The sequence below is a fragment of the Ascidiella aspersa genome, chromosome 7 (genome assembly GCF_963924565.1).
Source record: "Ascidiella aspersa chromosome 7, kaAscAspe10.2, whole genome shotgun sequence".
Classification (NCBI taxonomy): domain Eukaryota; kingdom Metazoa; phylum Chordata; class Ascidiacea; order Phlebobranchia; family Ascidiidae; genus Ascidiella; species Ascidiella aspersa.
In genome coordinates, this window is record NC_139453.1 from 7,981,426 (window position 1) to 8,005,475 (window position 24,050).

At 37.1% G+C, this 24,050-nt stretch overlaps 1 protein-coding gene across 1 annotated transcript; it reads left to right on the top strand.

The window, feature by feature from the left end:
• The first annotated feature begins 11,583 nt into the window (after nt 1-11,583).
• LOC146137545 (uncharacterized) lies at nt 11,584-22,998 on the top strand. Its single transcript, XM_083394377.1, has 9 exons — nt 11,584-11,679; nt 13,336-13,491; nt 14,352-14,504; nt 16,001-16,143; nt 18,404-18,551; nt 20,524-20,638; nt 20,993-21,087; nt 21,548-21,640; nt 22,385-22,998. The coding sequence occupies exons 1-9, from the start codon at nt 11,619-11,621 to the stop codon at nt 22,996-22,998; spliced, it is 1,578 nt and encodes a 525-aa protein (XP_083250503.1). The 5' UTR covers nt 11,584-11,618.
• The last annotated feature ends 1,052 nt before the right edge of the window (nt 22,999-24,050 follow it).

Here is a 24,050-nt window from a genome sequence, read left to right on the forward strand (position 1 = left end):
TTTCCTAGGATAACTTGCATTAGACGTTCGAGGGTGACGTAACTTTGTGACGTCATCTTAAAATAAAGTCATGTGCGCTCCGGTAAGAACTTTTTTATCGTTCCGGTAAGAAAATTATTCTACTTTCACCACTGATAAAGACTATTAATGCGTTTTTTTTGTGTTTTGTCATTAGTTTTTATAGAACTAATTTATTCCAATTAATTAGAAGATAATGCCGCTTATATGCGAATTATTATTTTGTTTGAAGTTAAACCATATAGGGGTCAACTAACTACGGCCAACGGCATATTTCCCCAATGATGAAGATACGGGCATATTTTTCCAGAGGATGTATTTGGAAACGTAGGATGTTTTTCGAAGCTAAATTGTGATGCAAAATTAGGTTTGCAATAGGACACGGTGATGTTTACATAAAGCTTTGATCTCTTAAAATTCCAAGATTGATTCAACAAATTGTGTCATGCTGTGCTGTTAATGGGTATTTAGGCATTCGAAAATTTCATCAGAATATTTACGGGACAATTTTACGGTTTGCCATTGACCAATTCCTTTGAGTTAATTGTCAATACTAAGGCGAGAGTTTACCACAAATAAATATCTCGAAAAAAACGAAGAGTAAAGGTTTTATTTTCACTACAACTTGACATCCAGAAAAGCACACACTTTAACCTGATTTTAACCCTCTCTTTTGGTGCATTGATTTCTACCTGTTCGATCATGTAGCTCTGAACTCGTCATTTTTCGTGGACAACGCTTCCCAACACGGACTGGGCAGGCTCGACAACAACAAATGTCTGACAACATCGCCGTACGTGTTTTCCAAGCGTTATTGCGACTATCCTCTCCCCTACATTTGCCAGAGAAGCGTCGGTAATTGGCACTTTTCAAGTTATTCATAAATGACTAAAGTACCATGATAATGAATTGCAAAACTGACATCAGTTATTTTATCAAGTAAGATGAAATGACCGATCTCAGGCATTATGAAAGTGACGCAAGCGTGATTGAAAGTAATGCGTTAATGTAAGACTGTAAAGCATTTCTATCATGCTTTTACTTTTCCCAATTTGTATCATCTCTACTTTGATCAGACGAAACACGGTTGTGCGAAAACTTGTCGAGAATTCAATACAATGTCTTTATAACGTGCCACCTGATTCCTTTATTTAGAATTTAGACAAAGTCGGCCATTTATTCATATAACTTGCAAAGATACATATAACCTGTAAAGCATTTCTGGCATGCTTTTCAATGTATTCAGCATCGAGTGGCGGCATTATCATGATGATCCAGGCCCTTGTTCCAGGAAAAACCTGGAACGCCTGGACTGCGTGGAGCAAGTGCGACAGCGAGTGTTACGTCGGGAACGTGAGGAGGTTTCGGCTTTGCGTGGAATTGGGAAGGGGTTCGGACCTATGCGGAAACCGAGATATCGATATACAGGTGAACGTTTTGATACAAAACAAAACGACCGTTGGGTTAATTATGACCGTTCGTTTTAATTTATAGTTTTATTAGATGATTTGCATAAAGTGCCTTATATTATTGTTGCTAGTATGCTGTAAATGCTTTACATTAGGACTACACTGTGACAACAATGTAACGACAAATTACGGTTGACCAGAAACAAAAAATAAACAAATGAAATATCGTTATAAACCTTGAATAAAACTTAAAACTGCAATATGTTGAAGTTCTTTGCTAAAACTTGTTTTTAAATTTGTGGCAATTATAGAATTCCTATTCTAAAGGTTAACTAAATTTGCTTTGTTAACTATACTGTAATCACTCAAAAAAATTTCAAAACGTTTCGATAAAACACGTATAGTTCTTACATTAACTTTTTCAAAAATTAGGAGTAGGCCACTTTTAAGGTCTCAAATTATAAGTTTCCCCGCACTCACAATATTTAACGGTTTGTGCATTCCAGAACAAGCCATGCAACGTCGGGTTTTGTCCCAAATCTCAACTTACCGAAACCTTCTCGCCATGCAACGCCTCCTGTGGCCAACGAGGCATGAAGCGACGGTACTTAACCTGCAATATCGACAAGCTTGGCGTCCCCAGGCGTTGTGAAAATGCAACGTGGGTCGACTGCAAGATCACGTGTGCGGGACCAAGAGTCAGAAACACAACACTCAACTCGTCGGTTTGGACTTTAAATCCGAAGAAAGAATATTCGAACTCCCGTCGTAAGTAATTTGCTGTGTGTAAAGCGAATCAAAAAACGCATGAAGCATGTATCATGCAGCAGAATAAATGGATTTGTAGTAAAAGAGATAAAAATCGCCCTTCTGGTTTAAACGAAAGTATAAAAGTTTTTTTCGCCTATACTGGTATCGTCGGTTCCTATATTTATAAAACAATTAAAAATTTAAAACATATGAAAAGTTTAAAAACAAAACATCAGGTTGTCAGAAGAAATGTTTCTGATGGTAAAAGGCATTTTATAAGTAAAGGGCATTCATAAACTATCATAGGAAACCGTTTTTCTGATTAACGTGAAATCTTATTTTTTGTTAATTTACGATTAATTTCAATATATCCAAAATGTTAACCGTCGCAGATGCCGACAGTATAATGGTGATATCGATTGGCGCTGGAGTCCCGGCTGTTCTCCTGACTTTAGTGATGGCAGCGTTCCTAGTTTATAAAAGAAGGTGAGTCAAGCACTCTTCTACCTTGATTTGAACCTACAAATTGTCGGCGCATACCGAAGATATAACCAGCATGGCCTGAATTATAAGCTGCGTGACAATACGTCGTGCAGGTGTAACAAGACATGACAAAAAGTCGGGACGCCTCCCAAACAGCTATTAAGGTATTTCCAACACGTGGAATGACTTTCGTCGTTTTATCCACACGATCGAGACGAAGCAATGTGAAAAATCCATTACACCTGCGGGTTTTAAAAACATTATTAAATTTACAGTAACGCTTTTTATCGAAAATGCGCAAACAATAAATATTTCAGTAGAAAATGCCGCTATGATATGCCGAAAAATCGCATTATTTAAAATGTTTTCATTTAGAATAATTACAGGAACAACGGAAAATAATCCCAATTGAAATAAGCTTTATCAATTCACCATAAATCTTAACAGTGCGTGACCGACATATTTTTCTCTTGGTCCCATCCGACAAATATTGACCACGCGAATATAACAAAATGATCAATTTATTCAGAACAAACGTGCAAATATAAAGTTTTGCAGTTTGTTTAGGTGTAAAAAAATACTTAGTTCAACAAAGCTAGCTAAGATACTTTCGAATATACCTCTTAGTCTAAATCAGTATTTTCCGAAAAAACACATTTAGGTTTAGCACCGATATCACCCCAACAACGGACGCGTACCAATAGTACCACATGATTTCAGGTATCCACTTCGATCCGAATAAAACGGAGATCCTTAGACCAAATCAAGTATTATGTTAATTTTCCCATTTTGAGAGTAAACCTATTCAATTTTATCACAGCAAGAGTTAAAGTATTCACCGCTAACAAGAGGAATTATTTATGTTGCAGAAGCCGGAACGTCGGGCAACCAGCAGCAGCGGGGTCGGAAACCCTTACAGCAAGTCGAAACGCTTTCCAGCTCCGAAAATACCCTTCCAGCCCAACCATAGAAACCCCCTCAGAAGCGACCCACGACCCCGCAAAGACCCCTGAGCCCCACTACGACCGACTTCCGGCCAGGGCGCGCCCCAAGGTTGCACGGGGGCCCCGCTACGTGAACGTCAGAGACCCACTTGCGACCCCCTTAAGCACCCACATACCAGAAGCCCCCGAATCACCATTTTACGAAGACATGAGGGGTTTTGATGGGCTTCTGTTATTGACCGTTCCAAGGCCAATATCGGACGACGAAAGAAGCTATGCTTCCGTCGCTGAACCAGCCAGTGACGTCAGCAGCAAGGATTATGACGTAGCCTGTGACGTCGTTTAGAATGCAAAGAAAGTGCGATCTTTCGAAAAAAAAAACTGTCATCAGTAGGGTTGTCAGATGCAATCGGATCGGTGTCGATTTACAATTCCAAGAGGCGGCAATCGTCCAATATTTGACGCGGATCCAAACCAAATAAACACGTGCATTTAGCCACGATTTGCAATCTATAGCAGCTTTTTCCAACAGAAAAAAATCTAGAAATTAGAAATGACAGGAAATGTTTTTGGAAAGCCTCTTAAAACAAATTATCGAAACTTAATGAAAAGATTATTTTTTATTGTGATATAGCAATAATGTAATTTCGTATCAGATCAAATCGTCAGTATTTTGGTCCAACATTTTTTGGTATCACAAGAAAAGTTTTGGACATTCCTAATCGCCAGACGTATTTCGTAAAGCCTTATACGGAAGGTGATTTATTTTATGCGACATTAGTGTTGGCAAATGAGACGTTAAAAGTGCATAACGTGTTTGGTCAGTGCCCCTGCTTTTGTTTTTTCGCAAAACCAAGTTAAAATAAATTTTACGTGCAATCCACTTGCAAATAAATATGGTTGATTATTATATAAGTGGTTGACCCAAGTTTCAATTGCTTTTCTTGCTAAAACGACTTTGTACAATAGTTTATTTATAGCTTCAAAGCTATTTCCTGAAAAATACTTGGAAAGAACGAAACAAAATTCTCTGATTTAAGTCATTTCCGGCTGACCAAATTGATAAAATTAACGAGCAAAATTAAGAATTAGAAAATAACAAAGTTCGTGAAATATGTAAAAACAAACAAAAAATAAGGGTGTTTTGCTTCCAAACCGGGTTTAGAGGTGAATGTAACTGACCGGAGCAAATAATCCATATGATCACATTGACAAAGCTTCTCTAACCTTTTTAACTTGCAGCCTCCTAAAAAAAGCGGCAGACGTTGGAAAAAGAATTAATCCGCGTATTGTAATGCAAAGGGTGTGTATGTTTTTTATAAGACAGGACACTAGGTATAAACGCCATAGTATTCTGTTATAGTTAGCGTGCATTTAAGTTTCACATGCTTGTCTGTATAAGATTTTTCGCAATACGAAAAGGTCAGTTTCAAAATGCGTGAAGTTTCGCGGCACGACTGAAAATTTCTCAAGGCGTTACTCGTGTGTGGCGACACACAGCTTAAGAATAACTATAGCTTACTTTAGACGAGTGATTTTAACCTGTGTTTTGCGAAAGATTGTCAATTGTTCCGCACAAAATTCATTAATTTAAATAATGCGACATGGGAAACATTTAAAAAATGACTGGTTTAACACAAAAAAGTAATAATCCACTTTATTGGATTTTTTGAGTTAGAAATTTCCCTTCAACAGCTCAAAGCCACTATTTAACAAGTTAAAGCTAACAAATGAAGAGTTGAGTTCTAAAAGTTAGTCACAAATGAGCCACCTATGTCCGGAAGGTTAGGGAAACCCTGGTCTAGCCAACCTCCAGCCAAAGCCAGACGTCTAAAAGTGACATAAAACGTCGGGAAACTACGTGACATACACTAGACTGTAAACCATAACATTTTAAGCATTATAACTCAATTTAAACCTAAAGCAATCATGTTTTAAAGCAATGACATTATATTTGCTATCAGAGCATTTCCCTTGCATAAAGGACACCCGTTGGACAACCATAGGACGTCCTTTGGCCATCAAAATGATATTGCAGGAGCGTTTTTGCGCGGCCATGTCTAACAATCGCAAATGCATGACGCACTCACGCATTCGTTGACGCGCGTAAACTAGGGGAATTAAGGCAATGTCACCAGCGTGGCCCATTTATCAGAAAATCGGCCACGCATCGTATTTAGATGCAGCTTAACACTTACTAAACAGTACAGTCTTGGAGTGTATATTAACGAAAGGCTGCATTTGTTGACGTTTTAACTTGATACGAAGGCAGACACGTATACATTTAGGAATATAGATGCATTCGCCTATTTAGAGAGCCGAATATAGCCCCATAGTATGTAGTATTTTATACTTTAATACAAGGGCGTAATCTGTATTAAGAATATACAATTGCGTTTTTAATTTACAAATTACAAGCTACAAATATGGAATTACACCGCCTGGTTTTTGCAGTACTTTATATAGAGGGACTATACGTTTGAATAAAATATACACACTTGGCGTATTCTAAATTACGAATACAGTGTGGTTTTTCGTAGTACTGCGTTACAAGGTCATATAACGAATATAGAAGCTATAGCAGTTGCGTAGCCTAAGGTGTGGAGCGTTCCTTAAAGGACCAAGATACATTGGACATTAGCGTTGCATATTGCATTGGATATGCGCGGTTTGGTGACGTCACCGTCAAGTTTACGAACCGCTTTGACAATGTTGTGGTACAGTCACCAGTTGAACGGCGTTACTTCAACGCAAACCGAAAGTAAGACAATTTGTGTAAAACAAAACTGCTAGATTCATTTGTTGTTGTACTGTTGGCTTTAATGTGTAGGACATGATTAATCTAACGTTTTTTGTTACTTTTCAATTTAAATTGTAAAAATATCATAAATCGTGACTTTTTTACTGTCTTTTATAAAAATAAAAATAATCATTATCTAAAAAAAACTTATATGTACTGAGTATAATGATTTAAGTTCATGACTTGACTTATAATTGAAATTAATGTTTCAAAATCACTTGAGTCACTGAAACAAATATATTTATTTGAAAGCACTTCAGTCAAATTGGGTAAGTCCTATTAAAGTCAATTAAATCTGGCGATGTAAAAAAACGATGATAAATTGTATTTTAAAATGTTATTTTTTTTAGTTTAACATTGATTGTTTATGGCAATGACGTGAATCTATGATTGCACAATGACTTGACGTGGACTGGGAATTGACTTCGTATTTTGCAAATGTCTTGACGGGGACTAAGTCATCATAATATAACTTGTTCGGCAAACAAAATGAAGTAAAAATTACTAATATGACAATGACTTGACAATAATATTTTTATGACAGTGACTTGTTTGGACTGGGACTTGACTTCGTATTTTGCAAATGACTTAATGGGCCCAAGTCATCATAAAATTACAAAAACAAACTAGTTTAATAACTTAAAAGTTTCCACTTACAGAGTGGTTAAGTCACGGATCGACCGAGTACTTTTTTTCCAACGCCAATGCGAGTTACTCGGCGGCGACGGGCGAGTGCAGGCGCATGAACTCGACTCTAGCCCTGGTGGACGAGAGGGCGAGTAGCGAGTTCGTTTTTAGGAAGCTACCTCAAGCAGAAAGTGAGTACTCACTACTTATTTTTTAGGAACATTCTCAAGTGTTTAAATCACTAAGCGACAAAACGAGATAATTTACTTTCAGTAGCAAATCTTAGTGAGTAATCGTCGTTTGACATGTCTAGCCTATACACAGCACATGCCGCAATATAGAACAGACGTTTCTCTTTCAGAATGCCATTACTACGTTAACGCGTTGAGCAAAGGATGGGCGGACGGCAAGAGGAATTGCGTCACAATCACCGTTATGACGTCATACTCGTGGATGGCGTGCGTTCAAGAGAATTACTTCGTTTGTCAGAAAGACAACGGTAGATGTTGCATGCAATGCACTTCTGATTAAACATTTTATGTCACATAAGATATATTCTGAAAAACAGAATGGGTATTGGCCACAGCCATAGTTAAACATTAGTTGCCAGTTAACAATTGTGACACGACAAAATGCACGTCGGCGGGACAGTGATCGTCATGCAGAAATTTGTTGTTAATGATTTTGAATAATACAAAGATAACCCGCTTGTGTATTTGTTTTTGCAATATTCGATCATTGTATAAACTGTTGCTACCAGGCATAGTAATATAAATAAAAAAAACAGCTCTTCTGGTAATTTTATTTATTTACCAACGTTATGCAAAGTCGCCTTATGCAAGCCGAAGGACTTGAGTTGTTATACAATAAAAATACTTTTCAGTAAAAAAAATTCAAATGCAATTTGTTTTTATAATTGTTTTTTTTAGACCTGTCACTCTTCAAACGAACACCAACGACAAAACCGCCATTAGCAATGATGCCTGGGATTATTATACTAGCAGTTCTTGTGCTGTTTGTGCTTATGCTCACTATTGCAAAAAGGTTATTTCAAGATTTGTAATTTTTTAAGATTTTTAACCATACTGTACAAGACCATGAAACCAGTGTGTTTAGTCATACAAAATATTTGCTTTTTTAATAACATCAACTGGTTGGGAATATTGAAGCGGTTCATACTGACGCTTATCTGGAATTTGCGATATTTATTGCCCTCGTTAAAAAATATGAGCAACGTTTTTGATCGAATTCCTTAAAATTAACAGGGAAAAGCTCGGCACTAATGACTATTGGACTTGGAATGCCTAATCAATTTCGCGAATCGCAAAAGTAGTGTTTGACCTCTGGTATGCTCAACTGTAATGCTATCATGGCGAATGTATAGTACATTTGAATGTAAACTTCGAATTCTGCAATGCACGCTACACGACTTAAAAACTGAGTTTACTATATATATATACAAAGGATTGGTAATCGCTGAAAATACACTGTACTACAAAATTGCCCCAAATATCCATATTGGTAAAATAAATTGGTGCCTATAAATACTATTTCATAATCATGGGACACCGAAAAGCCATTGCAGACTCACCGAATCTGTCGATCAATGATGCAAGCAGAGCTGAGTAGAAAAAAAACTAGCCTGCAGTGAGGTTCGAAATCACGACCTCCGGTCAAGCCGGGACCGTCGCTCTACCAACTGAGCTATGCAGGCTCAGAAGATCTCAGTTGTAGGCACACATATATGTGTGTTCATATGTTTCATTGTACAATCATGGGACATGCGAAAATGTAATTTTACGCTATAGTATTATATTTTGCTCGGCCTCTGAAGTAAATTGCAGAAACTACGATAAAAAACTCCAGGTCGTTGTGAATTTAGGGCAATGTTAACCAATACTGTTCCTTTGTGTGCTTTTTTTTCGGTGACTCTGACAAGGCTGGTGACTGTAAGAAGAAAAGGAAAATACCCAACAGACAGCCTGCGTGAGGTCAACAGTGCATCGGGATCAGAAGGTATGAGTGATCGTTCTCATCAGACTCGAGGCATGATGGGTCAATTAAAGACATGCGGCCATTCAAATTTGGAATAAAGCGGAAGTTGCACTCGATAGCTTCCCTATTTGTTTGCGAGTGAAACTGCGTTCATGTCATGCATTACGTTAAAAAGAAAAAGCTATTTTTAGTGGAAAGTGTCTTCTTCAATGATTAAGATTCTATTTTTCTAAATTTCTGATTATAACTTGAAATGTCTTTAAACCGGAGCCCGATACCAGGTGACAGTTATGAAGTTCGTCACTTGTTACTGTTAAGTTATGCTGTGATCTATTTGTTAGTTATGGATAAAAATGGAATAATTGGTTTTGGGGAGAATATAGTTATGTTTTTTTTGTTTGTTTTTTTTCGGAAAAAATTAAATCTGAGTTATTTTACCTTAAAACCAAAAAATATATATCTAGGAAATAATGAATAGTCTAGGACAATGGTTCTCAAAGTTTTTTTCGAGTTCCTCCCTTACAAGCCCAAATACTATTTATTCCTCCCCAGAAAAAAACACAAGGTATTCTATCGTTTTTATATTACTTCGATGTAATTTGGACTCGCTAATCGTCTGAAAGTTCAGTTTGTTTGAACGTATAACGTATAGGTATTGATTTGATACCTTTAAAAATGCCTGCATTGGTCTTTGATGTCTATAACTGTGAACAAACAATAGACTAAGATCACGGGCCTAATATACTTTTTACAACACCAACCATTATAGTTAAATAGGCTTTTCATTGCATTTAACCGATTGAATAACTTATTTTTATATCCACTTTTCCTCCCCAATTCATTTCTGGAATGTATTTTCTCTCAAAATTTAAAAATTCCCCCCCAAGGGAGCCAAGTGGCTCCCTTTGAGAACCACTGGTCTAGGACAAATAGTTTTTTTGCAGATACTCAGTAACGCGTACGCAAAATAGTTCTCATTCTGTAATCGTCCAAGGTGCGCAACTAGGTAAATTTTGCTGAGCACCACAATACTGTTTGCTCAGTCAACTGTTTCTCGCGCGCTTGCGGAATTAACTCTTAATCAACATTCAGCAATAAACCCTAGATACGATTATAGAGGTCGGGAATTTTCTCAACGTTGACAACCATACGCACTCAACCACGACGACGGCCTACCAACCACCAATCAGAGACGATGTCGAGTATTACGTCATAATGAAGAGCGAAGACGACATAACAACGATACCGATTGCTAACGAAAAACGCCGTTCATAATGCGAAAGAGAAAAAAAATTGTATTAAAAAAATAAAAGAATAAACATTTAACAGCCCATGGCTTAAGACAGCAATTTAAATACATGTAAAGACAGCAAAGTTTGGTGCAAACGTGATAATGGTACAATTAGCAAAACATAGTATACTGATATCAACAAAAGGTAATGTATCGTTATACATGTGAAACGAAGAAACAGGCTGCATGATTCCGGTTTAACCTTTTGGAAAAATTTGAGTGTTTTTAAGACTAAAGAGATCTTTCAAAAATAGCCTATTTATCTAACTACAGCAAAAGACAGGCAGTTACGTCTCAGTCAAAACAGTTACTGTTCCTCAGTATTTTTTTTTTGCGGTCGCTCAAATTTTCTTAGCGTTAACCAATACCAAACCTTAAAAAAGGATTACAGCTACATTTTACGACGCCGTTTTAGCAATTTGAGAGGCCGATTTAGCCCCTCAAAACACCTTAAACTTAAAGAAAGCATTAGGTCTTGAAGTGTTTTTTATGAAACAATAAGGCAGGTAACGTACACAAATCAACAAATGAGCCTTCACGCAAGCAGTGAGTCAAAAGTGGCTCCTGTCCAGTGCTTGGGTTATCCTATAGTCACATATATGCAAAACCCACGCGATATCCTGCCTTGCAATACACCGCGCTATACTATAGTGTAAATATCCAGTTAATTAATTATAAGTCGTGAGGTGCAGGCGCAAACCAATAGGAGTACAAGCACGTGGGTTTTCGCCTGTTCTTACGCCCAAAACAAAAGGTAGTTAGTCATTTAGGTGGTTTCTGGCGTGGGCCACATGCCCGATACATCCGCAGCACCGAAATGGCCTGAAATAACGCGCAGTAAGCTATGACGTAATTCAAGAAAAAACGGCAGGGCTCTTAGCGAAACGTGTTGGGATCGTTCCCGCAGTTAAGAACTCTTGCCTGACATTACCAAAACAAAGATCTGCCTGTCGACAACTAATGTAAAGCAATTTAAAGGGTGTTACAAATTCGCGGCAGGAAACTAACTGTTATTTTGTTTGAATAGGGCGATTTGTACGTATTTCCACCCAAAGGGTTTGCCTTAGATTATTAAAAAACTCAAAAAATGTGACTGAATACAGGATTCCAATCCTGGAAAAGATTCGGTTAATTTTTTGCTTGGACAGATGTTGAAAGTTCAAGATTTGCGCCAGTGTAAAATAAAGTTTTTAAACATCTTGGTTTACGTTATACTACATAGTTACTTACAGTGTAACAAAATGATTTGTTGCCAGAAATGTTTCACAAGGAAAGTTAGGGAAGTATCTTAGTGGAAGAAAATGAATATTTTAGCTGGAGTTTTACTCGTAATTGCGATGACAACAAGTATAAATGGACAAGGTAAGCAATGATACCTTATTTAGGCATAATTCTCGAAGTAAAAAACATTTTTTTTCGACCGTCTTTACCAACATTTGGGTACTATAATAAAATAAAAATAAAATTATTCTGACTCGGAAAATTTAGTAATTCTGGACATCAACCTATTATTGTTTAACACATAACGTTCAGCGTAAAAAATTTGCCTAGCAATATTTTTGGGGTGTTACTTCGATGCACTAATGTATACTTAATTTTGTTTTTACACAGTTTGATAGGCGATAATTGTAAAGTCCAGATTGGCAAGGCAAACGATAATAATTTTCGCACTTCGGGTATTCAAATAAATGAACGCTTGTAAAATCAAATGTGGTAAGGAGTACGTTATTAAAAAACAAACTTTCTAGCATGCAAGGCCGTGATTGGAAGCCCATCACAAAGTAAATTGGACGACATTAGCCTACAGTAAAAGTCAGCAAGATACCCAGACGAATAGGAACTATAAGCGTTCGGAGTGCCAAAGGCCATAAGAACGTGGTGTTTGGGCAAAATCAGCAAACCCGAAATACGTGCGCCTGCAGTGTTTTATTTAAAGGGGACTAGGCAACGTCTTACATCACGTTATCGACGAATGCGTGTCACGACAGACCACACAACAGCTTAAAATCAACATCACATAACTAAAGCTATACGGCAGAGAGTACTGGTGACTGGGCTTCAAACGAGGAACCTAATTTAAATTCAAATTCGTTCCAAATTTGGCATCAACGCCGCTTCGTCGGAGCATGCGTTTTAATGCATATTTAAAAATACCTAAATCGTCACAAAATTCTAGCTCTGATTTTAAAAAAATTATGTTTTTTCAGTAGAAAAGTTTCGCTAAAATTAAAATGAAAACTGCAAAAAGTTAAAAATAATAACTGCACAAAACCGTATATTTACTGTCGTTCAGCTATTTAAAATTCCGTTAAAACAAACTTTATCACTGAACTTAAACAACGATGAAACAACGCCATGTCACAACAAATCGCATAAGTCAGCCTGAATATATGCAAAACAGATGCGAAAACAAAAATGTAAACATAATCGTCTAATAACATTACCTAATAACAATGCCAGAAAACCAAACAATTAACTTAAAAATTATAGCTAAACCTTGTAAGGTTTTCGAACTTTTATTTTTACGCTTCCACGCTTAAATCGACAGATTAAAAATCGAAATCGTATAAACCCGATATTCTACGAAAAGTCCCATACTTAACGCCAGCCCTTTTATTGCACACTTGAATTTGGATTACCTATTTAAATTGCCTCGCGTTTCACATCAAATAGAACAGAAAGAATAAATTAACTTATAGTAAGGTAGACCTAGAGGCCGATCCGGAAGGGGGTCAAAACTTTTATCTATTTTTGCTATGTTTTGTGTCCCGTTTAATTCACTTATTCAGCCCAAAGACGCTATGTATGTTATGGCAGGTTGTCTCGTGTCACTTAAACTATTCAAAGTGCAATTTCTGTATTGATGTATGTATTGTGTGCCTTAGCCCAACGTCCCCTCTAACATTAAAAGCCTTGCCCATGCCCCATATCGACCAACTAAACAAAAATCCTGGTTCCGCCGGGAAACAGCAATTAGAGGTGCTCAATGAATTTCAATCTTTTGTATTTTTAATGCAGATTGGTTGAAGGTCGGCCAGATGGAATACTATAGAAGTGTGGCTGAAACGGACCACGCAGGCGCCTTGGACAGTTGTTCGGCGCTTCGTGCGTCGCTGGCAATTTTTCAGAACGAGACTAACATCGCCAGGGTACTGAATGGGAGTTTGCCGGTCGGTAAGAAAGTCACGTTCGTTTGTTTTGCAAGCTTTCCAATACGCCTAACGTCGCACATAAGTTCGACCAGAGCTGGCCAAACTATTATGCATGCGGTTCTATTTAATTGTTTTAAATCCACGACCTTGGAAGTGGCAGACAGCAAATCTGCCTGATTCTGCCAACTGTTATTTAATATATTCAACCCAGTGGGGTTCTGTTAGTTTCGACATTCGCATATTGATAGTTAGCGTACAATTTAAGATGTAACACTTAATGTAGGGCTATACTTTTTAATGCGATTAATGTAGCCCACTCTAAAAGTTAGTATGTATGACTTTTGTGCGACCCCAAGTTTGGGAAGCTCTAAATTAGACTAAAGCCACATAATATGTAGGCCTATGTCAACCTTGAATTGCTCAACATGTTTTGCCAAGCTTGGGACGGCAAGCATAAGATTTTTGATTACACAGCCACAATAATTTTCGCTAGAATATTATGCCAAACTTTTATAGCGTTTTTTTTTAGACAAAATTTAACTGTAGGATCGATTTCCCAATGATTTTTTCAATAATATTTTTTTAAAGTGAAATGACGCTCGAAATGCAAATTGATATTTTTCTAGCTTTGAAACTATCGAAACTATAAAACATTTTAAAATATGTCAATCGCATTTATTGTTTTTATTTTATTTAAAGTGTAAATTTGACATTTCTCTTATAATGACATATTTCGTTAATATGATGTTTGTTCACTGCCAAGGCTTTATGACAATTTTCAATTACGACAAAAACTTCCCATAATTTTTTTATGTAACCTCATTTTATTACATCATAAAAACTTTTTGATCTAACAGGTAATGTGTGGATATTTGATCTTAGGTTCTAACTTTTATGCCGCAACGAGATTGGGCTCGATGGTTCATGGCTACAATGCAAAAACTGGGTGTTTGACAACCTCAAACAACTCAAAATCCTATTTTATGAACACACAATGCAATGCAACGCACAGATACTTATGTATGAGGACTGTTGGTGAGTATACTGCATCCACCAGTAATTAAATGACTCAAGTCAATGACTTAATAAACTTAAATGTACTTAATGAGTTGACGTGATTTTTTTTGGATAAAATGACTCGACTTGAGACTTGAGTGTTTTGTACAAGGACTTAAATCGACTAAAACTTAATTTGGCACAAAATATAGAAAATAAAAGTGAACTGTTTAAATGGAATACAATTTTGCTAAAATTGATATATTAACTTCCGATTGATGCGCAAACAGTTTGCCTGTTATTTAGTTTAAAAATAATAAAAAAAGTTTTGGATGCTAATTATATCTGACTGGAAAATGATTAAGCAATCGATTGGCTGTTAAAAATTTGTTAAAATGTCTATTTGGATCGTTTTTTTGCAATTGATTTGACTGTGGCTTAACAGCACTTATAGCCTGCATTAACTTTACCGGATTGCATTTGACTACCTGTTGAAACTTTAGGTTTGGTAATAAATTTCCCGTGAGTTCGATTAAAGCCTGGCATGGGTAAAGTAATTCACAAGATGGAAAAAAAAACATTCAGATAACAATACCCAACCAGTCTGATTCGACACCAAGTTACGTCACTTGTTAGTGGTATGGCTAGATGTTCAACAAATGTGCAAAGGTAATGATTTCCAGGTTGTTAAGCAAAAACGCTTTAACTTACATAACTTTAAAAATCAATTACCTTTCAAAGCGAAAAACGCTCAGTTAGAACGCGAACCGTGGCTTGCTGAAACTAATGTGGTGTCCGATTGGCACTGAAACCAAGCTATAGTATCGACAGGTTCCTACACTACCACTGAGATCGATATTATAGGACAAATATCCAGACTTGGGAAACTAGATTTATTTTAGCTTTTAAAAATTAGATTAGCAATAAAATTAGAGAATTTGTTTTCTTAAAAACCCGAATTTAAACTAGAATTACATTTAGTTATATTCACAGTAAATTTCATTTAAATCGCAATTCATTCACATAAGAATGTAAATAGCTAATATTTGTGTGCTAATTTTATGTGTTTTAGCATATCATACGCTTTTTAGACTGTAAAAATCACCAAAAAGTCGTTCGAAATGAAGAGTACAAACTCTTTTCTTTGTTTAAATTGAGAAAATAAAAATGCTGTTGAAAAACTAGCATTTTTAGTGAAATGTGAATTAGATTAGAACTAGAATTAGAGCACACAAGCAACTCACAAACTATTCGAATTATCCGCATTTTGCTTTAATTCATTGAATTACAAAACTATATTTATCATGTTGTCCAAGCCTGATATTATCCCTATACTCGGCAGCGGCAGTGCAACAGTAAGAGTACAGCATTTACTTGAAATATACAGATAGCGCATTTTGTTTGCCAATTCCTTTTACCGTATTGATACGGTTTAAGCCAGACGCCACGCCACGACACGCTGGTTTATTTATAACCTCGCCAGACGACGATACTTAGATTACGTCACTGACAGGACGTGACGTCATGTTTTTCAGGGGCAAGTTGGGGTGCGTGGGGCAGCTGGGAGCCGTGTGAGCAAACTTGTCGGCCAGCGGAAGCGCGAAGATTTCGCAATTGCACGGTTAATCCGGGTGCAATCGGGACCGACTACTGCACACCGGTGACTGAATATCAGCAGGTATGTCGATGGAAACAAACAAAGTAGCTGAGCAGCCTTGTATAAATGACAACTGCAACTAAAATGTTGTTCGTTGGGTCTTGAGTAATTTCTCCCGCCTTGTCTTTCGTTAATTTACAGTCTCTGTGACATTTATGCGATAGGTTTGTAAAAGTACTTTTTCGTGAAATTTACCTGATTCGTGCATAGTTTTGTGGTTTTAAACAAAGGGTCGGCAATTATTTTCGACTGGGGCCACATTACAATCAAAAAATGTTTTGAAAGTTGGGTAAATAAAGGTTGGGAAATATACATAGTATCAAGTGTCTTTAAAAACAAAAACGGAAGGTTCCTACAAGCCTGATTAGTTTCTATTGACCAGGCATATTCAAAGCTAAAAAAAAAAATTTTCTGTGTTTTAAATGTTGATAAACAAACCTAGAATATCGAGTGTAAGTATATAATTATCTTTGTAAATGGTCGTATTTGTCTAGCTCTAAATAGGGTGATCAGGTGGCACTAAAATCGTTTTGACCGTATAAAGCACGGTTGTGCGAAATTTGTCAAGTTTCAATACAATTTGTCTTTATATAGTGCCACCTGATAATATAATAATAATGTAATAATAATTCAGTAAATTTTTTTTATGGAAACTATAATAGGCTAATGGTTTCAAACGTGGTATGAAAGGTTTCAAACGTGGTATGTCAACCAGTCAAATATCGCGCTCAAAACAACGTTACATCATTTCTTTCAGTACTGCACTAAGCCTATACTCTTGCTTGCAATTACGCAACCAAGATGGGTTTACCCCGAGGTTGACCTTTAGTAACCCCTGGCGCAGTTCGTAGGTAAACATTTGCACCTATATATCATTACACGTTAGTCACTCAACCAAAGTCACTTCGATTGCCACGTGATAATAATGATTGAACGGGTATCGGGAAGTAAACTAAATCATCAAATTTATATACTAAATTTATAATCACAACAACAAAAAGCATTTGGCAACTTTTTAAATGCGTATAAAAACTACGACGCCACCTTTGATATTTGAAAAAGTTTTGAATAAAATTATTTCTGCATTCATTACTCGATACAAACGACAATCTAATCTTTGTCCTACCTGTTTTTCACTGCCCTTCTATTTCGGTGCGTACCAGTGTTGTAAACAAGTCATTTTGGAATGACTTGAGTCCCAGTCAAGTCATTTGTAATAAAAAACTTGAGTCCAAGTCAAGTCATTTTTCAAAGAACTTAATTCCAAGTCAATTCATTTTAAATAATAACAAGGCAAGTCCAGGTCAAGTCATAAATGCAAAGCAAGTCCATTTCAAGTCAAGTCCTTGTCATAAAAATTAAACGTTCAAATATTAAAATTATAAACTATTTCGATTATGAACTGTAACTCACATAAAAAATAAGACAAAATGAAACATATAGCAAGCAAGTTGTTTATGTGCAAAACTGAAGGTAAATATCCCAATTTTATAATGAACAGCAATGCTTAATGAAACACTTTATTTCACCAAAGACATTTGTCCAAAAAACTTAAGTCAAGTCAAGTCTTTTGAAAACAGTGACTTAAGTGCGCTTAACTCAAGTCATCGACTTAAGTCATTACAACACTGATGCGTACACATGCGCTGCATTTGGTCAATTCTTCTTTATAGTTGCGCTTTAAGCAAGAATTGTAATTTACGCAAAAAATTGGTTTTCAGTTTATAGCAGGGATAAAATTATATTAACTTACTTATCGGAAAGCGAAAAAACGTAATACCGGAATGCATGAATCATTTTAGGAATGACATCACAAAGTTACGTCATAAAGCGACATCATAAATAAAGAATGCAACCATTAAAAACAGGCTTAACCCCGGATGTCGTGCACAAATATGCAACTAAAATAAGCAAAAATATTTGGGACAAGATATTTTTACCGGTTTGTTGTATCGGCAAAAACTATTTTACCGGTGCCTATTCCAGTAGTATACTTCTTTTACCGAAACGGTGTTCCGGCCTATTTCTACCCCTGGTCTAAACCATTAAACAGAAATTGTCGCAGATCAATAAATTGAGTCCAGTCTAGCTTAAGAGCATTAACCTGAATCGAATTGCACAAGCATTGACGAGCGGGGAAGTGCAAAATTCCAACCAAGCAATTCTCAACACATTTTTGTAAGAAAAACAGCTATTTCTGTGAAATTATCGTTTTCAGAAAAGGCCATGCAACCAGGGGTTTTGCGCATTTACCGACCAAGTGCGCGTCAACTTAACGCAGTGCAACGCAACCTGTGAGAGTGATGGTCAGGAGCTACAGCACTTCGTTTGCGCAGTCGACAATAAAATCGTCCCGGAAGGCTGCAGACACCCTTTATGGGAGCCGTGTCGCAAAACCTGCGTTGCATCAACCACTGTGATAACCTCAGGTTGGTACGCCTTATAATCAGCAATATAGCTAGCACCAGGCCAGTGTTGTAAACAAGTCATTTTGAAATGACTTAAGTCCCAGTCAAGTTATTTGTAAAATAACCTAAGTCCAAGTCAAGTCTTTTTGAATAAATAACAAGTCAAGTCCCAGTCAAGTCATAATTAGAGCAAGTCAACTTCAAGTCACGTCCTTGTCGTAAAAATAAAACGTTGAACTATTGGAATTTTTAAACTCGTACGATTATGAGCAATAACTGAACTAAAAAATGAGAAAAACGCAACTTATAGCAAGCAAATTGTTTTATGCGCAAACATTTGGATAAATAGCTCAATTTTATTTAAAAAAATACTTACAGAAAGCACTTCAATTCAACCTAAGTAATTTGCCCAAAAAGACTTAAGTCAAGTCAAGTCATTTCGCCCAAATGACTTAAGTCAAGTCAAGTCATTTCGCCCAAATGACTTAAGTCAAGTCAAGTCATTTCAAAACAGTGACTTAAGTGCACTTAAGTCAAGTCATTGACTTAAGTCATTACAACACTGCCAGGCCTATAAATCTTCAGCCACCTCGGCTTGGTATTGCTCTGTATAATGATCAGTACGCTAGCTGCCACCAGGGCTATACCTTGGACTAAGGATGTCTGATACTTGACATTTTTGTCCGATACCGATACTCAATGTTTTCGACAAAAAGTATCGCGATCCGATACCAAATGACGTCATTACTATGCACCAGGACTATACTTTGGACTAGGGATGCCCGATACACATTTTGTTCCGATACCGATGTTTTGGACATAAATTATCGCGATACGGTTCGATACCAAATGACGTCATTTCCATGGACCAGTGCCATACCTTGGACTAGAGATGTCCGATGCTTGACATTTTGTTCCGATAATGATACCCGGTGTTTTGGACAAAATTATCGCGATCCGGTCCGAAATGACGTCATTACTATTCTCAAACAAGCAAAATTCTAAAATTAAATGTCGAAATGTAGTTTTTTTTCAGGTTATTACGCTAAAATTAGCTTTGAAATTTAGAAGTTTAGTTACCTTATACGTTGTCAACCGATGTATTATTTTTTTTACCACCAAAGCCGAAATAGGTGCGTTGAAATACAAATAACGATTGAAATTTCTATATTAATTTGGTATCGGATCGGTCAAACCAACAGGAAAAGAGTCGACAAAATAAGAAATGCTGTAACTGTGAAGAAACAATAGACTTAGATTAAGGGCCCTAAAGACCATTTAACAGTAGCCTACCAACCATTACAGGTAAATAAACTTTTCATAGCATATAACCGATTAACTAAATTCTCTTTTATCCATTTTTCCTCCCCCAATGCTCCCTGGAACAAATCCCCCCGAATTAAAAAAATCCTTCCTAAGGGTGTCAAGTGCTCCCCTTTGAGAACCACTGCCGGCTAGAGGTTTAGCAAAATTGCTTTAAATATTGAGCGACATAATTGGCTTCTAGCGAGTAACGACGTTAGGGTTTGTTCAGTGTTTACTTTCTTTTTTGTTGGAGGAAAATCGTATTGGATACTTGTGAAAATCACACCCGTAAAAACTAATTTCCTTTTAGCTAGGCGCTATAGGTTATTTTACACACTGTTGGAAATTGGAATACAGTTTTACTTTTCGCCAGGGTTTTTAGCGACGGAATCAAAAGTAACCAGTCACACCACACCATCGACCCGTACAACTTCAGGTAGGTGCTTGAGAACATTTGAGTTTACGCTTATAATGCCAAACAATATGGGAATCGAGAGAGTTCTGGCGTAATAAAATACCATAAGAACATCACATTGTATTGCATAATACACGACAGAAACTAATCACACATAATTGATTTAGTAATATACCTGCTAATCGTACGACATTACACTTACGTACTAACACGCAACTATACTCTACACAGATTTATATAAGATGACCATTTTATATTTGTTATGCTTTGCAGGAACCAGCAGTGAAGCACTTAAAGCGGGAATTCTGATCGTCGCTATACCAAGCGCCATTGGAGGATTGATCATTCTAATTGTCTTACTCGTGCTGGGATTGTGGTTTCTACAAAGGTAATACAATTTGTCTTACAAGTTATTTCAAAATGACCCTCAATGAAGAACAATTGTAAGCTACACTGTTTGCAACCTTTTAAGCCCTTTCACAAGTTATTAGCACTCAAAGAGAAGCGCCGGCGAGTTGATGCAATCATGTGACGCCACGAACGACATTCGCGTCACAACATACGTCACAAAAGGTTCCATACAACAAAATAGCAAGCAAACGATCAAAAAAACTTTCTGCAAATCCTATAACATGATTAGTCAAACACCAGTTCTACATTTGTATGAGCTTCGGTTTTAATATAACGAAATGGCAAACAAGGTTGTTATCGCTGTAAAATGTATGATTTTATTGTGGAACAGAATGAGGAGATCAAACAAGATGAGCACTAACAGTCCCAACACACCTAGCGCGTTCAGCAACTCCAACGGCGGGAGCGTCGAACTCGTAACACAAGGTAATCAAAAATCACAATTTACACTTGACTGTAGAATGCTTACATGTAACAGGGAAGTGGAGTCTGGTAAAAATACCCCGAGTCCGACACTACAGGCTGTGATCCATTCATTTAGGTAACTGAAAAAGCACCCATACCCTATAGGGGTGTCACATAATTCACCCAAAATACATGTTAGGAAATATTCCAGGCGGTTGAATACTAAATTAAAACGACATTGATAAAGGGTTTTTTAACATCCTAAAAACTCTGAATTTTTGATTACACTTTATTATTAACAGTATTAATAGTAGTATCCCTATCAAATTTGTATAATTTTATAATCCGAGTAATCAAAATGTCAGTCTTTTCGAGTTTTAAATTAAGTTTGACGTTGCATCCCGAGTTAACAGACCATTTTAAACCAAAATACGCGTTGGGAAGCAACATTGGAATGTGAACTCTATCTCTTGTTTAACAGTGGAAATTGTGGAAAATCGTCACGCCCACACCTACGACTCCACGCCGAACGAAAACGAGTACGACACGCCAACTAACGACGGAAACTCCAACGGTAAGCTGGAGACTTGGGATCTTTAAACTGTTTTCCTAAAAGGCCGGGATAACTGAAAGGTCTGACAATCGCGGGACGGCTATAACTTGTTTGTCAAATTTTAATACCTTGGGTATATTATTAAATGAAGGAAACATAGCGATAACCATATAATAAAAACTGTTACCTCTAACAAATTGCCGTATATTAAACTTTTATCAAAATGTTTTATATTCGACAACATTTCAACTGCACTTTGTCTTTATGAAGGAAATATGCCGTGGCCCGATCTGGTCCGCAGGTCGTAGTTTGATGACCCCTGAGCTAGGTCGTGGCAATATTAACATGTATAAAGTATGAGCGAGTGCGATTTCCCCATAAAAAGCAAATGCTCGCTTTATAATATTAAAGCGAACTTTTACAAGTATAGTTTGGACCACATTACCCTGGTTTGGACTGGAAGGCGTTACACTTTAACAGCTCTAAAATATATCAAATTTATAGCGTTAATTAAAAAATAAAATTCATCTGTAACCCAGAAGCAGTATTGCGCAAGACTAAAACACTCCAGTCTGCGAATAAACCTTTTTAAGGCTATATTTAGACAAATGTAAAATCGCTTTAACGGTGAGAACTAAAAATCTAAAGGACATTAAGCAATAGTATTCTGATTTTTTTCGCAAGGCAAATTTTATTATAGAATACGCTTAAACCGAAATCCGTAGAAACGGTTCGAACTCGCAAATTTGGAGTACTTCGTTGCAGACATATCGTCAAGGCAGCGGAACCTCTACGACCGAGTGACAGAAGAAAACGAATATGACGTTGCAAGAGAGGAAGATGACGTAACAACGACGGCAACGACCACGCAACAGCGACTGGCCCAGATGAACGGATCTCACAATTATGCAAGCCCGCAAAAACGGCGAATTCCGGCGGCGAAATACGAGGAAATGAGCATAAGCAGTGGCCAGCATTGCAACAGCCTAAAAAGCACCAGCAGCGCAAACAACGGAGGTACGCCCCTGCCGGTAGACGGACAGTACGACACACTGGAAGAAGTCAAAGAGGCAATGGGCAAAATCAACGCCAAGGCGAACACATCTCGAGAGGTCATTGCGAGTGCCTATGAAGTGATACCGGACTTAAAGGCTCCCGTTGAAAAACATACGCTCTCCGTTAGCGGCGAATACGACGTCATTTCGCACGAAGGGGCACTTCGGAAAAAGTCTAGGGACTACGCTAGTCTTAAGCTGGGAAAGGACGGCAACGCAAGCGACTCTTCGGCGCTTCCTGGCCCACAAAACAACGCGAACCACGAATCTTTACACGACGACGGCATGACTGATAACATTCTTTACAAACCGGCCAGTATGTAAGGCAATGGTTTCCAAACTGTGTGCTGCGGGACAAAAGTGGGCCTTGATAGATTTTTAAGCGTTTCGTAGAACGTTTTGCAATTTAGGAAAATAACAATTGGTATTTCAAGAAGACATACAAACACGCGGTACTTGCTCAACAATATATATTAGACACTTATAATTACATATCAAGGTATTACCGATTTGTTTCATTGAAAGTGTTTGACGAATGTTTTTTTAAGAACCATTTTTCCAAGGGCATGTATTCGAAAATACACGAACAGTTGGACACCCAATGTACTTCGGGATTTCTTTTATTTGCCATTCGAACCCTCATAAAACGTCTTGAGCATTTTATTCTTTACTTTATGGTGATCTCAGAATCTTTAACAACATTTTAAAACGGTTTGCTTATAGCTACCCAAGGAAAGGGTGTTTTTGACAAAGAGGTAACTTCAGTGGAAGTTTATTAATTCTAGCTTGTCTCAAGCATTTCTAAGAGGGAATAGTTGCATTTTGTTTTGATACAAACCAATAAAAGAATCATAGTAGAAAAAAATATGGATTTTGATAAATTTAAACGTTACTGACTATCACAATAGTAGCAAAATGGTCCAAGTTTTTGTTGTACTGTATGTTTTCGGTAATTTTTTTCCAAAATAAACAGTTTTTAGGTTATTGAATGTGTCAAAATGAGTAGCGCCCGGATCAAGCATTTTCAAAACCATTTTGTCCAAGTAAAGTCGTTTTAAAGAAATGCAAAGTCAAAACAGTCTAAGGTCGCAAGTTTAAATATTGTTAGTTTTTTGCCTTTCGCTATTGCTCCATTTCTCGTTTTTGAGCGCGCATAATGGCGCGACGCATCGCATAAGCACACTCACTTACTTAGGCGCGGTGGTGCGCGCCTCTCACGCAAAGAATGCAATTAGCTTCTAGCCTTTGGTTGCCGGGCAAACAGCCTTCTCCAAAATATACTACTTTGCTCTAAGGTGGATATTTTGCCGTAGTGCACCTTCGAATGTAAACTGTTAGGTGCACTTTTGAATGTGCACGATGCACATATCGCAAGT